At 21.8% G+C, this 19,248-nt stretch overlaps 5 protein-coding genes across 5 annotated transcripts; 1 reads left to right on the top strand and 4 right to left on the bottom strand.

The window, feature by feature from the left end:
* Positions 1–3,524: 3,524 nt before the first annotated feature.
* On the bottom strand, positions 3,525–6,087 carry SRAE_2000250300 (Chondroitin N-acetylgalactosaminyltransferase family-containing protein; the record flags this gene model as incomplete). Its single annotated transcript, XM_024653578.1, has 5 exons — positions 3,525–4,094; positions 4,180–4,593; positions 4,651–5,667; positions 5,728–5,973; positions 6,016–6,087. The coding sequence occupies 5 exons, from the start codon at positions 6,085–6,087 to the stop codon at positions 3,525–3,527; spliced, it is 2,319 nt and encodes a 772-aa protein (XP_024507041.1).
* Positions 6,088–7,128: 1,041 nt separating this feature from the next.
* Positions 7,129–8,549, bottom strand: SRAE_2000250200 (Nuclear prelamin A recognition factor; the record flags this gene model as incomplete). The annotated part of the gene is made up of 3 exons (XM_024653577.1): positions 7,129–7,940; positions 7,983–8,442; positions 8,484–8,549. 3 exons carry the CDS (start codon positions 8,547–8,549, stop codon positions 7,129–7,131), a joined length of 1,338 nt encoding a protein of 445 aa, XP_024507040.1.
* A 1,401-nt stretch (positions 8,550–9,950) lies between these two features.
* Positions 9,951–12,393, top strand: SRAE_2000250100 (Oligosaccharyl transferase 3; the record flags this gene model as incomplete). Its single annotated transcript, XM_024653576.1, has 3 exons — positions 9,951–10,144; positions 10,194–11,949; positions 12,016–12,393. 3 exons carry the CDS (start codon positions 9,951–9,953, stop codon positions 12,391–12,393), a joined length of 2,328 nt encoding a protein of 775 aa, XP_024507039.1.
* Positions 12,394–13,071: 678 nt separating this feature from the next.
* Positions 13,072–14,451, bottom strand: SRAE_2000250000 (UNC93-like protein MFSD11; the record flags this gene model as incomplete). Its single annotated transcript, XM_024653575.1, has 1 exon — positions 13,072–14,451. One exon carries the CDS (start codon positions 14,449–14,451, stop codon positions 13,072–13,074), a length of 1,380 nt encoding a protein of 459 aa, XP_024507038.1.
* A 2,327-nt stretch (positions 14,452–16,778) lies between these two features.
* SRAE_2000249900 (Domain of unknown function DUF1693 domain-containing protein) lies at positions 16,779–18,920 on the bottom strand (the record flags this gene model as incomplete). Its single annotated transcript, XM_024653574.1, has 4 exons — positions 16,779–17,006; positions 17,056–17,758; positions 17,822–18,138; positions 18,903–18,920. 4 exons carry the CDS (start codon positions 18,918–18,920, stop codon positions 16,779–16,781), a joined length of 1,266 nt encoding a protein of 421 aa, XP_024507037.1.
* Between the last annotated feature and the right edge of the window lie 328 nt (positions 18,921–19,248).

The following is a 19,248-nucleotide window of genomic DNA, read 5'->3' as shown; positions in this document are numbered from 1 at the left end:
TAAATATAATATACGTATTTTAGAAAAAAAAAGAGTGTAAAATATGATAAGGATTGTAATAATTAATATGATCTATTATATGTGACCTTAACAATATTATCATATTTGATAAAAAAAAACAATGTTATAGTGATATGTCATTAATTATTTGTTAGAATTTTAATGAATATTATAAAGTCAATATTTATATATTAGTATAAAATATAATAGTCATACTTTATTTAAAATTAAGCTATATTTATATCCAATTAATTAAAAATTAATTAAAGTAATAATAACATAAGATGATTTGTCAGTATCATATTTAATATAACAAATGAAATAAAATATAAAAGAGAGTTAAAAAATAAAATAAACAACAAAGTTCTATTATAATTATTAATTTTTAGTGTTTATGAATGTTTTAAATTAAATATACACAATCATTTGACAAAATTATGCTGTTTTAGCGCTATAAATTATATAAAATTTTGACTAAAGAAGTCATTATCAAAAAATAAATAAGTGATAAAAATAACTAGATAAAAAATGAAAAATTGATCAACTAATTTTAAATAATAATAAAAAAAAATAATTTATATAATATTATTATTAGCAAAAGTTTAAAAAGTTGTTTATCAATAAAACATAACAATTTAAATAGGTAAAAATAAAATTGATTTTATTAAATAAAAATATGTACATAGTTATAAAAATAATTATGTAAGAATAATTTCCATTTTATCTACAATACAATCAATTAAATATAATATTCTATTTATGTATTAAGTTTTATATTTACAAGATAATATAAGTTTTAAAAATATGTAATTGTAATAATATAAGATATAGATAACGAAAATAATAATACTTTATTTTAATATAAATTAAAAAGTAACGTTTTATAAAAATAAATTACATTGATATTGTATTTATATTAAATATTTTTACAAAATAAAAACTTAACAAATACTAATATATTCTATGTATAAATCATATATTTTTAAATAATTTATATTCATTAATCTCTATAAAATATTATTTGTTAATATGTTATCATAAAATTAAATATTATTTTTTTTATAAATAACTTTATTAATTATAATTTTATATATTTAAGTGATTATAATTAATTTTTTATATTCATAATTTTAATTGGAAACAAAATTATTTTCAATCTACTTTTTATTAAAATTAAAAAATTTCATTACGGAAATAAAATTATACATTAAAATATAAAAAAAAAAATCAAATATATATCAAGTAAATAAATAATTATACTAAAATTAATTATATACTCATCAAAATATATTTATTATTTTCAATATACTATAGCATTTATATTATAAAAAAATGACAAAAAAAAATTATAGATTTTTTAGCTATTTTATTATTGCAACTTTCTCTTAAACTAAAATTTAACAATATTTCATATGATAGTTGAAATAAAATATAATATAATATAATAAATTTTAATATAGATAAATAAAATATTCTAAGATAATAAATAAATATATAGGATTAACATTAACAAAGTATTTTTATAAATAAAAAAAAAAAGTTGATTTGAAGTTTATATATTTATTTCTTGTCTGCTATAACCAAACATTCCAAAACAAACACGATATATTTACTGCGTTTCTGCTCTTTGAGATACTTTAAATAATATTTTCTACATAAAAATTATTATTTTATATTCTTGATATATAATATTGACATGTACATCGTTCGAACTTTTTATTTGCATATATAATAATATTTTTAGAAAAAATGTTTAAATATATATTATTTTCTTTGTTTTTTTTAAAAACCAATTTAACTAAAACATTAATTATTTTAAAAAGAATTATAATGTTTAATATTATTTTTTTAATTATTGAAATGAAATTTTAAATAGATTCTACTTTTTTTTTTATCCATAATACAAGAGATAATAAATTTTTATATTTATTACTTTCAAAAAAATTTAAAATATTTTTATTTTATAACATTATCTTAATTATATTTTAAAAAATGCAATTAAATATATTAGTTTTATGTAATTAATAAAGTTAAGATTAATAAATACAACATCCAGTGTGTATAAATTTTTATTAAATATATGATAAAGTTATTAAACTTTTTTCTGTTATCAATTACCCTTTTGAAGTTTCACAAGTCAAGAATAAATCTAAATAATCAAATTTATTTTTAAAACGACATTTTAAACGACATTTTAAACGACATTTTTAAGATTAGTTATTTATATATTATTCTGCATTAAATACCAAATAAATGACTGTAGTTGTCATTTTTAAAACTACTTTTTATCATTATAAATATGTTTTTTTTTTTATAAATAATTAAGGAATTAAAATTTTTTACTGAAACTTTAATGAGCTCTTCTTCAAAGTTTGTTTTGCAGTTTTGCGATATTTAATTGCAATTGCATTTTTTTTTTATTAATGTTACTAACTTTTTTTCCAGACTACATTCCATTTGTTCAATATTTTCTTGCTAAAAATAGTAAAACTTTTAAATTTGACCTTTTATCATTACACTAATTATTCTGACATTTTAAAGTTTTATAAAAAAAATCTTTTTTTATTTACAAGATAACCAAAAAAAAAATACACTTCTTGTAAATATTCATTTATGATACTTTTTTTTTCTTAAAAATTAACTTTTCTTCAAAAATTAAAATGATATCATAATTTAAAATTAACACATTAAAAACCAACAAAAATTTATTTACAAAAATTAAAAATCCATTACAACTAGCACAAATCTGAATAAATAATTAAAAATTGACATTGATATTGTGAAAATAAAAAAAAAATATGATATTACCAAAATTGAATAGTACAAAAAGTTTCCCCAACTTTTAATTATATATACTATTTTGGTTCAATGAAAAGATAGAGTAAGGAAAAGATGAGTTGTAATTGATGAAAAAAAAAAGAAAAAAGTTTTAGAAATATATATGGAATGTTTCATTCTTTATATTATATGTGTATGTAATTTTTAAATGTAATAAAATAATTACAAGGTTATTTTTCATAGATAAAAAAGTGTTTAATGAGTATAATAAGTATCACTTGTTAACATTTAAAACTTTTTATCAACTACAATTACAATTATGACTTTTGATATAATTAGTATAAATAATTGTAAAGATAAAAAATAGAGTAAACATAGCTTTAAACAAAAATATTTACTTTTGTAATAATTCAATATCAATACTTTTGGACCTATCTCTGAACAAAAAGTTGATTTCTTTAAACTTCTTTTTTTTGAAAAATAATTTTTTTCAACCATTCTTTTTTACCAGTATGTAAAATTTCATTTAGATATAATTCATTTTTAAAAATAAAGTACACTTTTGACATTCTTAGAGATGTATTCATAAGAAGAATAAATTATTGTCTAAAAAAATTTCGTTGTTTGTTATCAGTGTGCTTTTTTTTCTCCAGAAAAGTTTTTTAAAAATTAGAAAAATTTTATTAGCTCAAATTCGGCCTATTATATATATATATAGAAGAATATAGAATTATAGAAATATTTTATTATAAAAATAGATGCACCCTTGATTTAAGTTCTGCCAAGTCAGTAAAAACAATATTTGCCAATTGAGCTTTTGAACCATACGACATTCTCCTGGAAGCATGACATTTTTCTTGGTCATGTTTAGAAAATTCTTCTGAACACTCTCTTGTGTATGACCTTATTTTTATTAGTGGTTCTATTGTTCTTAGAAAATGAATATCATCAAGATTAAGAAACAATTTTGATAAATCATACATCTTACTATTTTCATCTATGCGTTTTCTAACGGATAAATAGTCACTTCCATACAACGACAAACATGAAAAATCATTTGTATCAAAAAATCCAAAATCTTTATGAACAATGATTTCTTTTGTGTTGTCGGATGTTGGGTATAATTCATTTATTGCTAATATCTTTTTAACAAGTTCTTGATCTTGAACAAGGAGATCTAATGAAAGTTCATCTTTAGCTATATCTTGTTTGAAAGAATCTTGAACTTTGTCACGTTCATTTGCTAAATTATTAATAATTTTATCAGCATTTACTACTAAAGGATTAAATTGCACAAATGGTATTGGGAAAAATATCTATAAAATAAATGAAGGTTATAAACAAAAAAAAAATAATATTAGCCTATTTAGTTTTTTAAAAATACTATTTTTTTTAACTTACTTGGAAATGTTTTATTGTGTTAATTCTTACTCGATCCATAAATTCCTTAGAATAATCTGCATATGGAGATAGTAATAGATAGACCATCTGTTGACCATATCTATCAACCACCTCATCCATTGCTGCAACTTGTATCATAGTTTTTGAATCTTTAAGTGTAACTATTGCACCATCCGTCAACACCTGTTTACATTTGTATCTTAAATGTTTTAAAGACTTTTTCACCTGATCCAAATATATATCAGAAAGACCTCTAATTGCTACAACAATCAATGTTTTTCTATTTTCATCAAAACCAGGAATAGAACAATACGATGCATGTTTATTAATGATTCTTACGGCTCCTTCAATTTCAATTTGATTTTGTACACCTATTACAATTGTCAAATCAGTATCCTCTTTTACATATGGAACCTAGAAATATAAGTAATATATTAAAATTATCATAATTTCTAAAGAAAATAAACATACTTGATTAAGTAGTTGAGTTCTGTGTATCGGTCGAATAAGTCTTACTCTAATAGGAATTACTTCTTCACCATTATTTGTAAGAAATGAATAATCCAAATCAACAATATATTCCATACCACGTTGTGCATTAAACATACGGTACCCTTGTCTAAGTTTGGAAAAAGATATAGTAGAAGAGTCATATTCTCCCTCAAGTAAGAAAGTAAACTTTTGATTTTCTTTGTGATTAAATGAAATTAGATGATCTAGACTTTCACCTTCAAAGTCTGAAGTTATTTTAAGTTTTCTTTCAATAAAACTTCTCGCAGCAGTTACAATTTCTTGAACATCTAATAAATCATCATTCTCCAATGGATATCTATTTTCAACGGGATTATTTTTAAAAATATACTTTTCTGTAAAATATTCCCATGTTGGAGATAAATATCTATTTGGTGGTTTTGTAACAGGACTAATACCAATTGGCCATGTTGGATTTCCATCTTCAAAAGTTAACTTTTCAATTGTCTCTGACAATTTATTTATTTTATTTTCTATCAAATCAACTTCAACAGTTACAAAATGATTGTGTAATGACAAGGCATCTAAGTCACTAAGTAATGGTGATATAGTTAATGAATTATTAAATAAATTATTCGATGACAAATTTAATATACTTTCATGTATAGAAGAATAAACTCCATTACTTTCTTCAACTTTCCACCAACGAAATTGTTTATTTTGATAATTTTGAACACAACTAAGATTTGTGGCATGATGAATACACATCTCCAAAGCAGTGGCGTCAGACTGAGCCGTAACAGAATTACAGATATGACGTTGTTGTACAAGTGATTGCATTGCAGGATTTGATAGCAAAATACCTGCTTCTAGAAGACATTTACCTTCTTTATCTGACATACCAATTGCTGTTGGATTATTCCAATTGATACTGTTTACAAGGCGCATCAATTCAAAAGGATTCACATATGTTGTATCAGGAAGTAAAAAAAACCAATCATAGTTTTCATGGAACGTCTATATATATATATAATTTATAATAAATCTAAATAACACAAATAAAAAAATAATACTTACCAAATTAGAAATTCCATTTAGAATATGAATATGTGCATGTTGTCCATTTGGTTTATAAGGCGATAAATTACCTAACGTATTCATATCAGAATCAATTCTCGATACATCAGCAAATACATGCAATCGTGGAACATATTCACCAATTGAATTATTTAAAGCAACAGACAATGACGACTGTCCCAAAATAATAACTATTAATTTTTCTTTAATTCCTAACTCTGTTGCAATAAATCTTGATCTAACAACCTAAAAAAAATTAGTTAAATTTAATGTAAAAATTAACTTTACCTTTCCTTTATTTGTATTACTATGTACTGAAATATTACTTTTTTTTACATTCACTGTCCAATCTTTAGCCATATCAATAAATTCTTTTTTAACCCGTTTTGAAAAATCATTTTTACATGTAAATAAATATGAATTATTATTTGGTAATAAATATAATGCTATTAAACATCCTAAAATTATAGGAATCCCAATTTTAGTTACAAGCCTTATAAACGATAACATCTAAATAAAAATTTTTATTACATTATAATAATTTAAAAATGTAAATATATATATAAATATATATTTGTCGTGATTTTATTATAAGCAACCGAAGCTATCACAAAGATTTTAAGTAAACTTTTTAAACTGAACGCTGTCAATTTTATTATTTAAAACAACAATAAAAAGTATAATTTGTTAATAAATTTTTATGTTTATTAATATAAAAAAAAAGGAAGAGTTTAATAGTTATTGAGGGAAAAGAAAAATTTCCTAATATATATGAACATAACAAATTTGAAGGTCACTTACATATAGTATAATTGATTGGATTTTCTTTCACTATTAAGAAATGTCATTATTTGTATTTCATGGATTAGAAATATAAGATCACTAGGATGCTTTTCATTTATTAAATAAACATATTATATTATCTTAATATTTATAAAAAAAAAAAAAAATAATGGTATTAACGAAGTAGATAGTATATAATGAAAACAGTCAACATTACATATCTTATATATAAATCACTTATTCATCTTAATATTATAATATATGGGAAATAACGATTACCAGTGTGGCAGTATAGAAAACGCCTGTTTACCATATTAAACATATGTTAATGTTCTGTTTAGTAGAGAAATGTATAGGTCGTGATTTATTAAATGCCATTTGACAAGTATACCATGCTTTAGAGAAAAAATGGAATGAATTATTTTACATGATTCAAAGAGACAAATAGATGATGAATAAATGCATGACCGAGTAAAAGTTAAACAATGTTTATCGAAAAGATTTTACAAAATTTAAACTAAACAAAAGTTGATAGGGAGATAAATTGATACATGCTTTTTTATATTTATTGTAAAACTGTAAGAATAATATTAGTAGGAAAAAAAAATAAACCAACATTTAAAACATATTTGAAACTGCGTTTAAGTTAAGAACACTTGAATCAATTATATGAAAAGATGTGTCAAAACTTGATTTATTTATAGGCCATTCAGCAATGAGCTCTTTTACTTCATCTTCCGCATCTGGAAGTGATGGAATAGAGGTATACATACTGTTGATTGCTTGCAAGTTAGAGGCTCGGTCAACTATCATTTCACCCCTAATCTGGGCAGATCCATTTGTACAACCAGATGGACATGCCATTACTTCAATATAATCATAAGTGCATTTATTTCGTTTTATTTTTTGAACCACATTTTGAATATTTTTAAAACCAAATATATTTGCAGCTGTTAATAAGACTTTTCCAGATGAAGTGTCAATTATTTCTATAACTGTTAGATCTTTGCTCTTAAGCTCTTCATTAATATAAACAACTTTATCAAAAAATATACTTTCAATTGATTTATGAATAATATATTTTGAATAACCTCCTGATGGATCAGATATACCACCAATTACATTACCGTATTTTAACCGATTTAACCAATTATTATTATTACTGTTTTCGTTTTGTTCTATGTTATCAGAATAATTAAAATTTTCTAAAAGTTTACTTAATTCATTGGTACCAATGACACAGTCAATTTCTCTATTACCATCATCCATAACAAAATCATTTCTGCTTGCTTCTAATTTTTTATCATAACAAGGCATTACTGATGCATGATAAATATCTTTTGTTTCAATATTATATTTTGATGCAAAATAATTTTTTACTAATAAGGCATTCATTGCTTGAGGACTCCTTACTTTTGACAAATAAGGAACTAAAAGTTTACCATGAGTTTTTTCAGCATAACAAACAAAACCTGGGCAAACAGAACAAATGACAGGATGTTTAGAATTACTTTCATAAATACTTTTAAATTCCTCAAAACTTTTTTCTAAACTAATATAACGACCAAAGGATGAGTCAATTACGTGGGTGACACCGTTTTTATAAAAATAAGCACAAATCAATTTTGCTGCATCTGAAACTGATATATTTTTGTTATGAGCAATGGAAGTGATACTTTGTGGAGATAATGTGACTACTGAAACTTTTGATTCTAAAAGTCCTCTTAACATTTCTTCCGTTGTTTGACTTTCAATTAGTAAAACTTCTGCAGTTGTCACACATCCATTACACGAAAGACAATCATTTAGTGAAATTTTAACTTTTTCTTTTAATTCTTTTTTATCTTTTAAATTTGCAGAAGGTTTTTTTTTAAGTGAAACCTCGGCAACACTTTCTTTTTTTTTATCAGTTGCCAAAGGTATTATACATCCCTTAAAATATATATTTAAAAAATAATAATTATTGAAATTACCTGAGATGGAAGTATATAATCACTGACATTAGAAATTTGAACAATTCCACTAAATGTTTTACTCATTTCAAAAGTTGTCTTAGAAATTATTCAATGATCATATATCTAAACTTAATAAATTACATTTTTTAAAAAATATTTAAAGATAATAAAATGTTTCAAAATTTAATTTGGTAAAACGTTTATTTTCTTCATTAACAAATGAACTTTTTTTGTTTATATATTTTTTTAATAAATAATTCACCCTTTTTTAAATATTAAAAATTGTTTTTTTTAATTATTTTCAAATAATTTATTATATACAATAACAATATTTACCGTAAATTACTATTAAACACAAACAATTATATAGTAATAGATTTTCTAAAAAATTTGATTTTCCAGTACAGGTATTTAGTTAATAAAAACTTATACCAATATTTGTTTATCACAATTTAATTTAAAAAATTTTATAATAATACATTCTAAAAAAAATAAATAATTTATTTTATAAATAATTTAAATTTTGTAAAATTTCATATGAAAAATATTAAATAAAGTTTACATATTGAATTAATTAATATACTTCAATTCGTTACTGTATTTTTTTTTAAATTAAAGTTCATGTATTCATTTAAAATTATAAAGTCCATAAATAATTTAAAATTGCATTAACAATTTTTTAGAATAGAATATATTAACATGATTATTAAATAATCATAGTGACGATTTGAAAAGATTGGACTAAAATTTGTCAGATATTATTTTAAAATCTTAAGTGGGATATTTATTTTCTTTACAAATTGTTTATTGCATATTATTTATTTAGAAAATTTTAATATTTAAAAAAAGTTTTAATGACTTTTATATAACATAAATATCGTATTGCAATACTTTTTGTAAGGAAGTTGTTAAAAAAATAAGATAAATATTAATAATTACAATTTAAATTTATTGCATCAATCATAAATATTAATTAATTAATTTGGACATTTATTTTATTTTTTCAAATAATTGATTAATGTTTTATCTCAAGATATTTTTTATAATTCAATTAAAATGAATGATAAAGACTGCAAAAATTATTCTTCATATAGTATGTAAGAAAACAAAATTTTAGATGTAATTTGTAAAATTTTATCTAAAAGTCTTATCAGTTGCTTGATATTAAAAAGTTTTTTAATTTTATAGAAGTTTAATTCATTCACCACCTTTTTCTCAGGTATGCCTAGTCAGCAATTTTCTAGTCATTTTTAGTAAAGTGGTCTCAAAGCGATTCGCTATAAGACTCTTCTATTAGCCATTGTCAATCTAAACATCTGGAATGTGGTGTAGTTTTGAATTTTACTAAACATTCATAGACACTGACGTGGAAGGCTTTCATGTATTATCTTTTTTTAAAGTTTTTTTTTATATTTTTTTCAAGATTTGTTGTTTGGATGTATATATCTAATAAAATTTATATTATTGTAATTATTTTTTTTAGAAATGGCCAAAGAAGCCACAAAAGAATTTGAGATTCCACCACAAAAAGAGAGTAAAGAAAAACAAAATTCTTCAAATACAGGTTACACTACATTATTAACAGTAACGATTTTAGGATTAGCATGGATTGTTGGATTTTCAACACGTTTATTTGCTGTTGTTCGTTTTGAATCCATTATTCACGAATTCGATCCATGGTGAGTTATTTATTTTTTTTAGATAAATGTTGTTTTTGTTTTATTAAAGGTTTAATTATCGTTCTACAAAGTATATGGTTGAAAATGGATTCTATAATTTTTATAATTGGTTTGATAAAACTGCTTGGTATCCACTAGGTAGAATTGTTGGTGGAACTGTATTTCCAGGTCTCATGATAACCTCTGGAGCTATACATTATATATTTACACTATTAAATTTTCCAATTCATATTAGAGAAATTTGTGTATTCTTAGCACCACTTTTTTCTGGATTAACATCTATTGCAACATATTTTCTTACAAAAGAATTATGGTCTCCAGGTGCTGGTTTATTTGCTGCTTGTTTCATTGCAATTGCTCCTGGATATACATCTCGTTCTGTTGCTGGATCTTATGATAATGAAGGAATTGCCATTTTTGCATTACAGTTTACATATTTTTTGTGGATTCGTTCAATGAAAAAAGGATCAATGTTTTGGGGAATTTTATGTGCCATATCTTATTATTATATGGTTTCTGCTTGGGGTGGTTATGTTTTTATTACAAATCTTATTCCTTTACATGTTCTTGCGTGTATTATTACCGGAAGATATTCAAGAAGAATTTATGTTGCTTATACAACATGGTACTGTATTGGTCAATTGATGGCAATGCAAATACCATTTGTTGGATTTCAACCAGTTAAGTCATCTGAACATATGGCAGCTTTTGGTGTTTTTGGATTATTACAACTTGTTGCTGCTGTTAAATTTTTAGAAAACAGAGTTACCAGAAAACAATTCTTTGTACTACTTATTAGTTTTCTAGGATCCGCATTTGTTATTGGATTAGCATTTATTGTTCTTCTTACTTATTCTGGATATATTGCACCATGGACTGGAAGATTTTATTCATTATGGGATACTGGATATGCAAAAATACACATTCCTATCATAGCTTCTGTATCAGAACATCAACCTACAACGTGGATATCATTCTTTTTTGATCTTCATGTTGCTGCTGCTGTTTTTCCAGTTGGGTTATGGTATTGTATAAAAAATGTTAATGATGAAAGATTATTTATTATTCTTTATGCTTTAACAGCTGTATATTTTGCTGGTGTTATGATTCGTCTTATGCTTACATTAACACCTTGTGTTTGTGTACTTGCTGGTATTGGATTTTCACATACAATGGAAAATTTTTTGAAAGAAGTCAAAGAAAATGATGATGAAAAGAAAAATAAAAAAAGTACTGAAGAAAAAAAGACATATGATAAAGTAACTAAAGATCCAAAGAAAACTGTTGAAAAAAGTAAAGAAAAATTAGGAGAATTTATTGAAGTTGGTATGAATATGAGATCAATTGTATCTATTTCTATGATTCTTCTTTTGGTGTTGTATGTTGTACATTGTACATGGGTTACATCTAATGCTTATTCACATCCTTCTGTAGTTCTTCAATCTCATAGTCAAAGTGGTGCTCGAAATGATATGGATGATTTTAGGGAGGCTTACTACTGGTTAAGACAAAATACAGCTGAAGATGCAAATATTATGTCATGGTGGGATTATGGTTATCAAATTGCTGGTTTTAGTGCAAAATCTACACTTGTAGATAATAATACATGGAATAATTCTCACATTGCAATGGTGGGTATGGCATTCAGTTCTAATGAAAGTTTTGCATATGACATTATGACAGAATTGGATGTTGATTATGTATTAGTAATTTTTGGTGGAATGGTTGGTTATTCTGGTGATGATATTAATAAATTTTTGTGGATGGTTAGAATTGCCCAAGGAGAACATCCATCTATAATTCAAGTAAGTTTAGAACAAATAAAATTTGTTTTTTTTAATAGAATATTATAATTATTAATTTTTTTAAAGGAAAAAGATTATTTTACTGAACGTGGTGAATATTCTGTTGGCCCAGATGCTTCTGAAACAATGAAAAATTCATTGATGTACAGGCTTTCATATTATAGATTTGGGCAAATTAAATTTAACTATAATTCACCTGGAGGTTTTGATCGTACTCGTGGTTATCAAATAGGTCTTACAGATTATGATCTTGAATATTTAGAAGAAGCTTTTACATCCGAAAATTGGTTAGTAAGAATATATAAAGTTAAAAAACCAAAAAATAAAGATCGGGTAAAGTATTCTGAAATGAAAATGAAATTTAAACCACGTATTTCAACAACCAACAACAAACCCGGTATCTTAAGCAACAAGAAAGATGTTGTTAAAGGTATGCGTGTATAAAAAGATGTGCTATGGATTTTGCATATTTTCCTTTATATTGCTAGTATTATTTATTGATGCTAGTTTATAGAAGCATTACCTTTTTGTTTGTTAGTGATTTTAATTTATTTTAAATTCTCCATAAAAATTTTTTAATACTTTTGGTTATCTTATTTTACAAATTATACACTTGTAAACAAACTGTGGTTTTAAAAATTTCTTCACTTAAATATTATTTATTTAATATTTCTATTCAATACCATGTTTGATTATTTAGTTATTTATTAATTTCAAAATAAAATGAAAATTATATAATTATATAAATATCTATTTTTTTTTAATTTATGAATTAGCATTTTTTTATAATAAGATTTTAAATTTAAAAATAACTACTACATATTTTTGTTAAAAATGTTGTTTATAGTTCAAATTATATAGTATTAAATAAATATTTTTCTATTTTACTGTACTTTTTTTTATTAAGTAAAAAAAAATATATATATTTAAGATGTTATCAAAATTAATAAATTAATTAATTTTAGATTAAAAACCTTTTTTTAATAAAAACGCTTTATTTTATTATTATTTAGATTTGGTATATATAATCTAATGTTATCATATAAAATAATCACATAAATGACAATTTTTTTATATAAAAAAATTAATAAAAATTTTAATTAGAAAGACAACAAGTAACATTTAAGTTGATGTTAAGCTAGATGTTAAACTGGATGTTAGGCTAGATGTTAGACTAGATGTTGAACCAACATAATTAAAAAGTTCCTTTTCAGCAATATAGAAACTATATAATGCAAGTGTCAACAATACCATAATAATTGACATGATAATATCTAATGTTAAGTGCATATTTACTATAAATATTAAAGCCATTCCTACTCCTTGAAATCCATTAAAAAGAGAAAAAACTTCTCCACTTTGATCTGGATAGACATCCATCAAATGAGTAGTAGTTTGAATCTTAAATATAATATCTCCAAATCCAATAAGAATGGATGCTATATATGGAAATAAAGGAGAAACAATTTGAATATGAGGTTTCTCATTTGTTCTTCCTTGATTTGATTTTGGTGGAATTGTAAATAAAATTATAGAGTAAGCAAAAAATGTTAAAATACCACTTAAATATGCTTTTCTTAAACGAGTTAATTTTCTAAATTTATGTCCATAAAAAAAGAATAAAAATGCACCTAATAATTGTGATGCACCCTGTACAAAACAACATCCTGCCATATGATAAAATCGTTGCTTACCAAATTCTGTTGATGCACTTATTGTTGAAGGAATTAAAGATGACCATATCGAACATGAAATTCCAAAATGTATAAATAAAATTGCATATTTAATAAAACTTTTTTTAAACAAAACTCTAAAAACATTAAACATAATTTCAACATAGGTATTTGTTGCTAAAGTACCATTTTCTATTGTTATGGATATTGATGTCATCTCATTTTTTGAAGGCATTTTCATAAAAAAAAGTATAATAAATCCTCCTGCAATTGATAAAGACATTATCAAATAAGTTACAATTAATGTATCAATACTATATCCATCAGTTCTATTGGTAATAATAAATATGCATATTAAAAATATGGATGAAAAAATGGTACTAGAATAACAAATACCAAAAAATGTATTTGTATGTTTATCAGCTGTCCTGGGAGTAGAATTTAATTTTAAAAGTTTTCCCTGTGCTCCCCATAATATTCCAAATCCTAAACCTTGACAGGCTGATGTTAAGAAACATAACCATGGTTTAAAAATAATCATTGTAAAAACATGAGAAAAAATTAATGTTGTTGCTGTTAATAAAGCTATCTTAGCACCTAAGAATCCTATGATTGCTGGTGAAACGACACTTGAAATACCAAATGCTATATAATATAATGTATTTGCTATATCAGAAGCTTTATCTCTTAATTTAAAATTATCATCATTCCACATTGTTATAATTGCTTCTTTAAAAATATATTGATGACCATATATTCCAAAATTTATACAACAAAAGGCTACCGCCAATTGAATAACATTTCTAAAGTTACGTTCTAAATTTCCCATTTAAAAATTAATTAAATTGTGTTTGTCAGGTTGATTTTAAATTAAATGAAAATTCAAAAATATTTTGTAAATAATTATCAAATTTCTAGTGTATATTAACTTAATTTGATTTATCTTAAAAGCTAATTTATAATAATTTTATTTTATTTTTATATAATAAAAAAATATGCTTATTTATTAACAAAGAATTTACTTTATTATGGTAAATTTTTTTTTACCAACATTCTATTATATTTTTTGAAAAGTAATATTTTTGTTATAACTGGTCAAAACATTGAATACAACATATTTTTTTTTGTATAATTAGTTAAAAAATATTAATATTTACTGTGTATGATTTTACTTATTCATCTATACTTAGAATACTTATAAATAAAATTATATTTTTTTATACCATTATTATTATTTTTATTGATATTCAACAAAATATCATGAATTTTAATGATGTTTTGAAGGATTAGATTTAAAATTCAAAGTATTTCACCAGTTACATTTACATTCTTCATATTTTATATTTAAAAATTTGTATATAAAAATAATATTTCAAAATATTAGGTAGAGAAATTTAAATTTTGCAAATTTGTTTTTAACAAATCTAAATATTTTTAAGATCTAATATATTTTTTTTTTCACAAAATATATATTATTAGTGTAAAGTAAAAATATTTTATTTATAAACACACACTTTAAAAAATTTATTATTTTTATTTTAACATTTAAAAAGAATAATTTTTAAAAAATATTTTTAAACAATAGGTTAACTTTGTTGCAATAAATTTTCTTCAAAATAATATATTATATTTAATTATAAATTGCTATAATTAAAAAATTATTATAAATATCTTTACAATGTAATATAATAGGTTTTTTTTTATAACTTTTTTTAATAATAAAAAAAGATTTACACTTTTATTATAATGTGACAATTTTAAAATTTTTACTTATTTATAGTTTTGATTGAATTTAGAAATTATTTATAAAAATTATTTCAATATTTACTTATTTAAATTTAATTTATTTATTAAATACTTTTATTACTACCTCATGATTAAATAAATTATGGTAAATATTTACCATTTTTTTGTTAAAATATTGAAATAAAAATATTATTTTTTAAAATACATATTATTCTTTTATATATATATACATTTTATTACTTCAAACATATTATATAAAACAATTTACAATATCTTACAAAATGTAAAAGAAACCTTTTCATAATTTCAATATTTAAGAAATTTTTTAACAAATGCTCAAAAATTGTTATAGTTACATTAAAAAAAAATAAATATAAAGGATAATAAATTTTTAGAAACAAAAAAAAAAACAAGTTCCCTGCTTATAATCTAAATTTAATAATAGAAATTACATACAAAATGGTATAATAATTAAAGTTTAAAATTACTTTCTTTTAAAATTATACAAAAACAATGGTTTTATGATTAAATGATGTCATAGAAAAATTTAATACCTTCTATTTAATAAAAAAATTACAAAATAATACAGTTTAAATTTTTGTTTGTATTATATATAAAAAATGAATACTAATTTTTTTTTTTAAATTTTCTTAATTTGTTAAATATATTGTTTTCCAAAATATTGAAGAAAAATACGGTTACTTAACTTTTAAGTACTGTTTAGTTTTATAATATTATGTAAAAAAATTATGAAACAAATTTATCTGTGATTTTTAGGCATTAGGCACGGTAGAAGATATAAAAAAAAAGTACTAATATTTTTTGATGTAAGGCTAAAATTATAATAAATAACTAATTATAAAAAAAAGAATATACAAGAGATGCTTATTTTTGATGGAAGAGATGAACTAGAATATTTATTTTTAACTACATTTTTTCTTAAAAATTGAATAATAATAATAAATTGATTTTTAATTTTATTTAACTAATTCATACTTCAACATTCTAAAAAAATTAGCATTTTTAAAATTTTGAAAATAAAAAAAAAAAATGTCTATGGATACCCGGGTAATCAATTTTATCTATTGCTAATAAAGCATTAGAATATTTGATGAGAAACATTCTGACTTTTGTAGCCTTAATTTCAACATCACTACAAAACCTAATCATTTAAAAAAAAAAAAATATAATATGAAATTCTTATAATATTTAATTTTCAAGTTGTTTAATATCATTCATTATCTTAAATTGTAATTATTCTATAAAACCTGCATCAACTGAACAGCATATAATATAATTCATGCTACGGACAAATGTAAAATAGTTTTTGATTGAAAAATGCACTGAGTAGATTAAATAATATTATTTGTGGAATAAAATATATATATATATATATATATGTAATTAAATCTATTCAACAGCTATCCAATAATTTGCTGTTCCATTATTAGGAATATACATTATTTTTGATCGAGGATTATGTTCACAATATCCTTTTGCTGACATTCCGTAACTATATTTATAATAGTTTTTTAAATTTTTTATCATACTTAATGTTACTTTACGATCATATACCATTAAGCAGACAGTAGAATTGAGGATAACTTGATATAAAATATCAAGATAAGAAAAGATATTCTAAAATATTTATAAATATAAGAAAAATAATAATAATAAAAAAACAAACCTCATCAACATCATTAAAATGATTGTCAACATATTGGATAAGTTTAAGTTGTTGTGATTGAACATCTGGAAAATCTATAAAAAATCTTGAACACATATATTTTTCAAGTCTTTTACAATCCTCTGTTGCTTTATTTCCACGACATAATAAATAACAATACTTTAATAAACCACCACCTCTAATTTCTTCAGGACTCCTGGTTTCAATAAGTCCATTATTAAGATGATAAAGAGCTAAATCAATATCACCATACATTGATTCAGCTATTACTTTCTCACTGCATTTTTCTATTTTATCTCCAACTAACATTGAATCAAGAGTTATTTGAAATGAGTCAACAGAAAATTCAAATTGTCTATGCATACTATCAACAAATTTTAACTCAATACACTTTCCAACATTATTGTAAAGTGAAAATAATGACCATTTATCTTTTTCATCAACTTTTACCATTTTACTAATATATATATCTTTTAAAATATCTTCATGTAAATTATCTTTGTTTATCGTTCTCGGCATCATTTCTATTAATGCATCAAAAACAGATGTCTTTACTTTATCAAAAGTTTCTGGTTTTGAAAAATCTAATGCAAATATAAGATCAAGATCAGCATAAAGAAAATCTTCCTCCGCCAAAACATAACTAGCTGCACCACCATTCATTTTTACATACTTTAAATAAATATTATTTTCCTTTAATTTTCTATAAATAAAAAAAAAATATGACAAACAAATATTATTTTTATAATAATATAATAAAACAAACCGTCTAACACATTTGATCAATTTATGAAGTTCAACCTCAATAGTAGGAAAAGAATCTTTTCCATGAATTTCAACTTTATATCTCATGACAGCTTTTAACTTTTCAAATTGTTTTTCATTCAACTCTACTGAACTTCTAATTAATGGTTTCTCTAATGTGGTAGATTGATGTGTAACAGCATTAGAAATTAAAATTTTTGTATTGCAATTGTTGTTAGGACTCATTTTTAAATTCAGAATAAAAAATTGATGTATGTATAATTTGATAATTAAATTATTTTTAGGTAACCAAGTTTTTACAACGAATGATATAACAATCTAAAAATAGTATATACATATAATAATAATATTATAAAAAAAAAATAATAAAAAATGATAATATATAATAAAATTATATATACGAATTTTTTTTTTTTTTTTGTAAATTTATTTGAAATTGCAATATAAATTTAAAATAAACTAAAAAAAAAAAGTAAATTATAATTTTTATATTATATGTTATTGCATATACATATTTTATTTATAAGTATAATAATATGTATACTATAAATATATACTTTATTACTAAAAAAAATAAAGCTAATTTTATAATACACCTATTTGTTATTGATATTTATAAAATTTTATTTTGTTAAAACAATAAAAGTAATTCAAAGAAAGAGTTATCAATAACATTTGTGAAGCACTTATAAAAGACTATGGTAAAAATTAGTATAATAATAAATTATTAGTGGGTTTACAACAAAATTATTGTTATATATTGTTTCTTCTTTTAATTATAGATATATATTTATTACTTCAATATTTTGTTAAATAAATCTTTAATCTGATCAACGAACTAATATAAAAGTAAATAGATATATCTAAGTAGTATAAACAATTAATTAGACATAACCAATTATTTATCTTATACAAATATAAATTTTTTTATTAATTAATGATATATAAAAAAGATTAAATAATATGATTAATTCTTTAAAAGTTAAAGTGACATTAAAAAATTTTAATCAAATGTTGAATTAAGAAATGATTGATGAAAAAAAAATAATATTTTAAATTATTCAACAAAAATTTAAACATACATAGTTATCTTTTAACATATAAGGAATAAAATTTAATTTAAAATTTAATAGTATATTCTAAAAATTAAAAAAAAAAAATGTTAAAATATAAGATAATATATGACATAAAAAAAATAACAAAATACTGATATATTATCTTAGTAATTAAAATATTATATCTCTAAAATATATATCATCATTTACTTCACTTAACATTAAAATAAACTATTAGCAATTTATTATATTACTGATATCGAGAATTTCGAAGAATATTAAAAAATAAAAAGTAAGTTACCAAGAAAACATCTATTATAAAGTGTTGGAATCATATAAATTTTATCAACAATAAATATGAGACATTAAATAT

Source organism: Strongyloides ratti, assembly GCF_001040885.1.
Source record: "Strongyloides ratti genome assembly S_ratti_ED321, chromosome : 2".
NCBI lineage: Eukaryota > Metazoa > Nematoda > Chromadorea > Rhabditida > Strongyloididae > Strongyloides > Strongyloides ratti.
The sequence above is the reverse complement of the archived record's forward strand: the minus strand, read 5'-3'. Positions and strand labels throughout refer to the sequence as shown.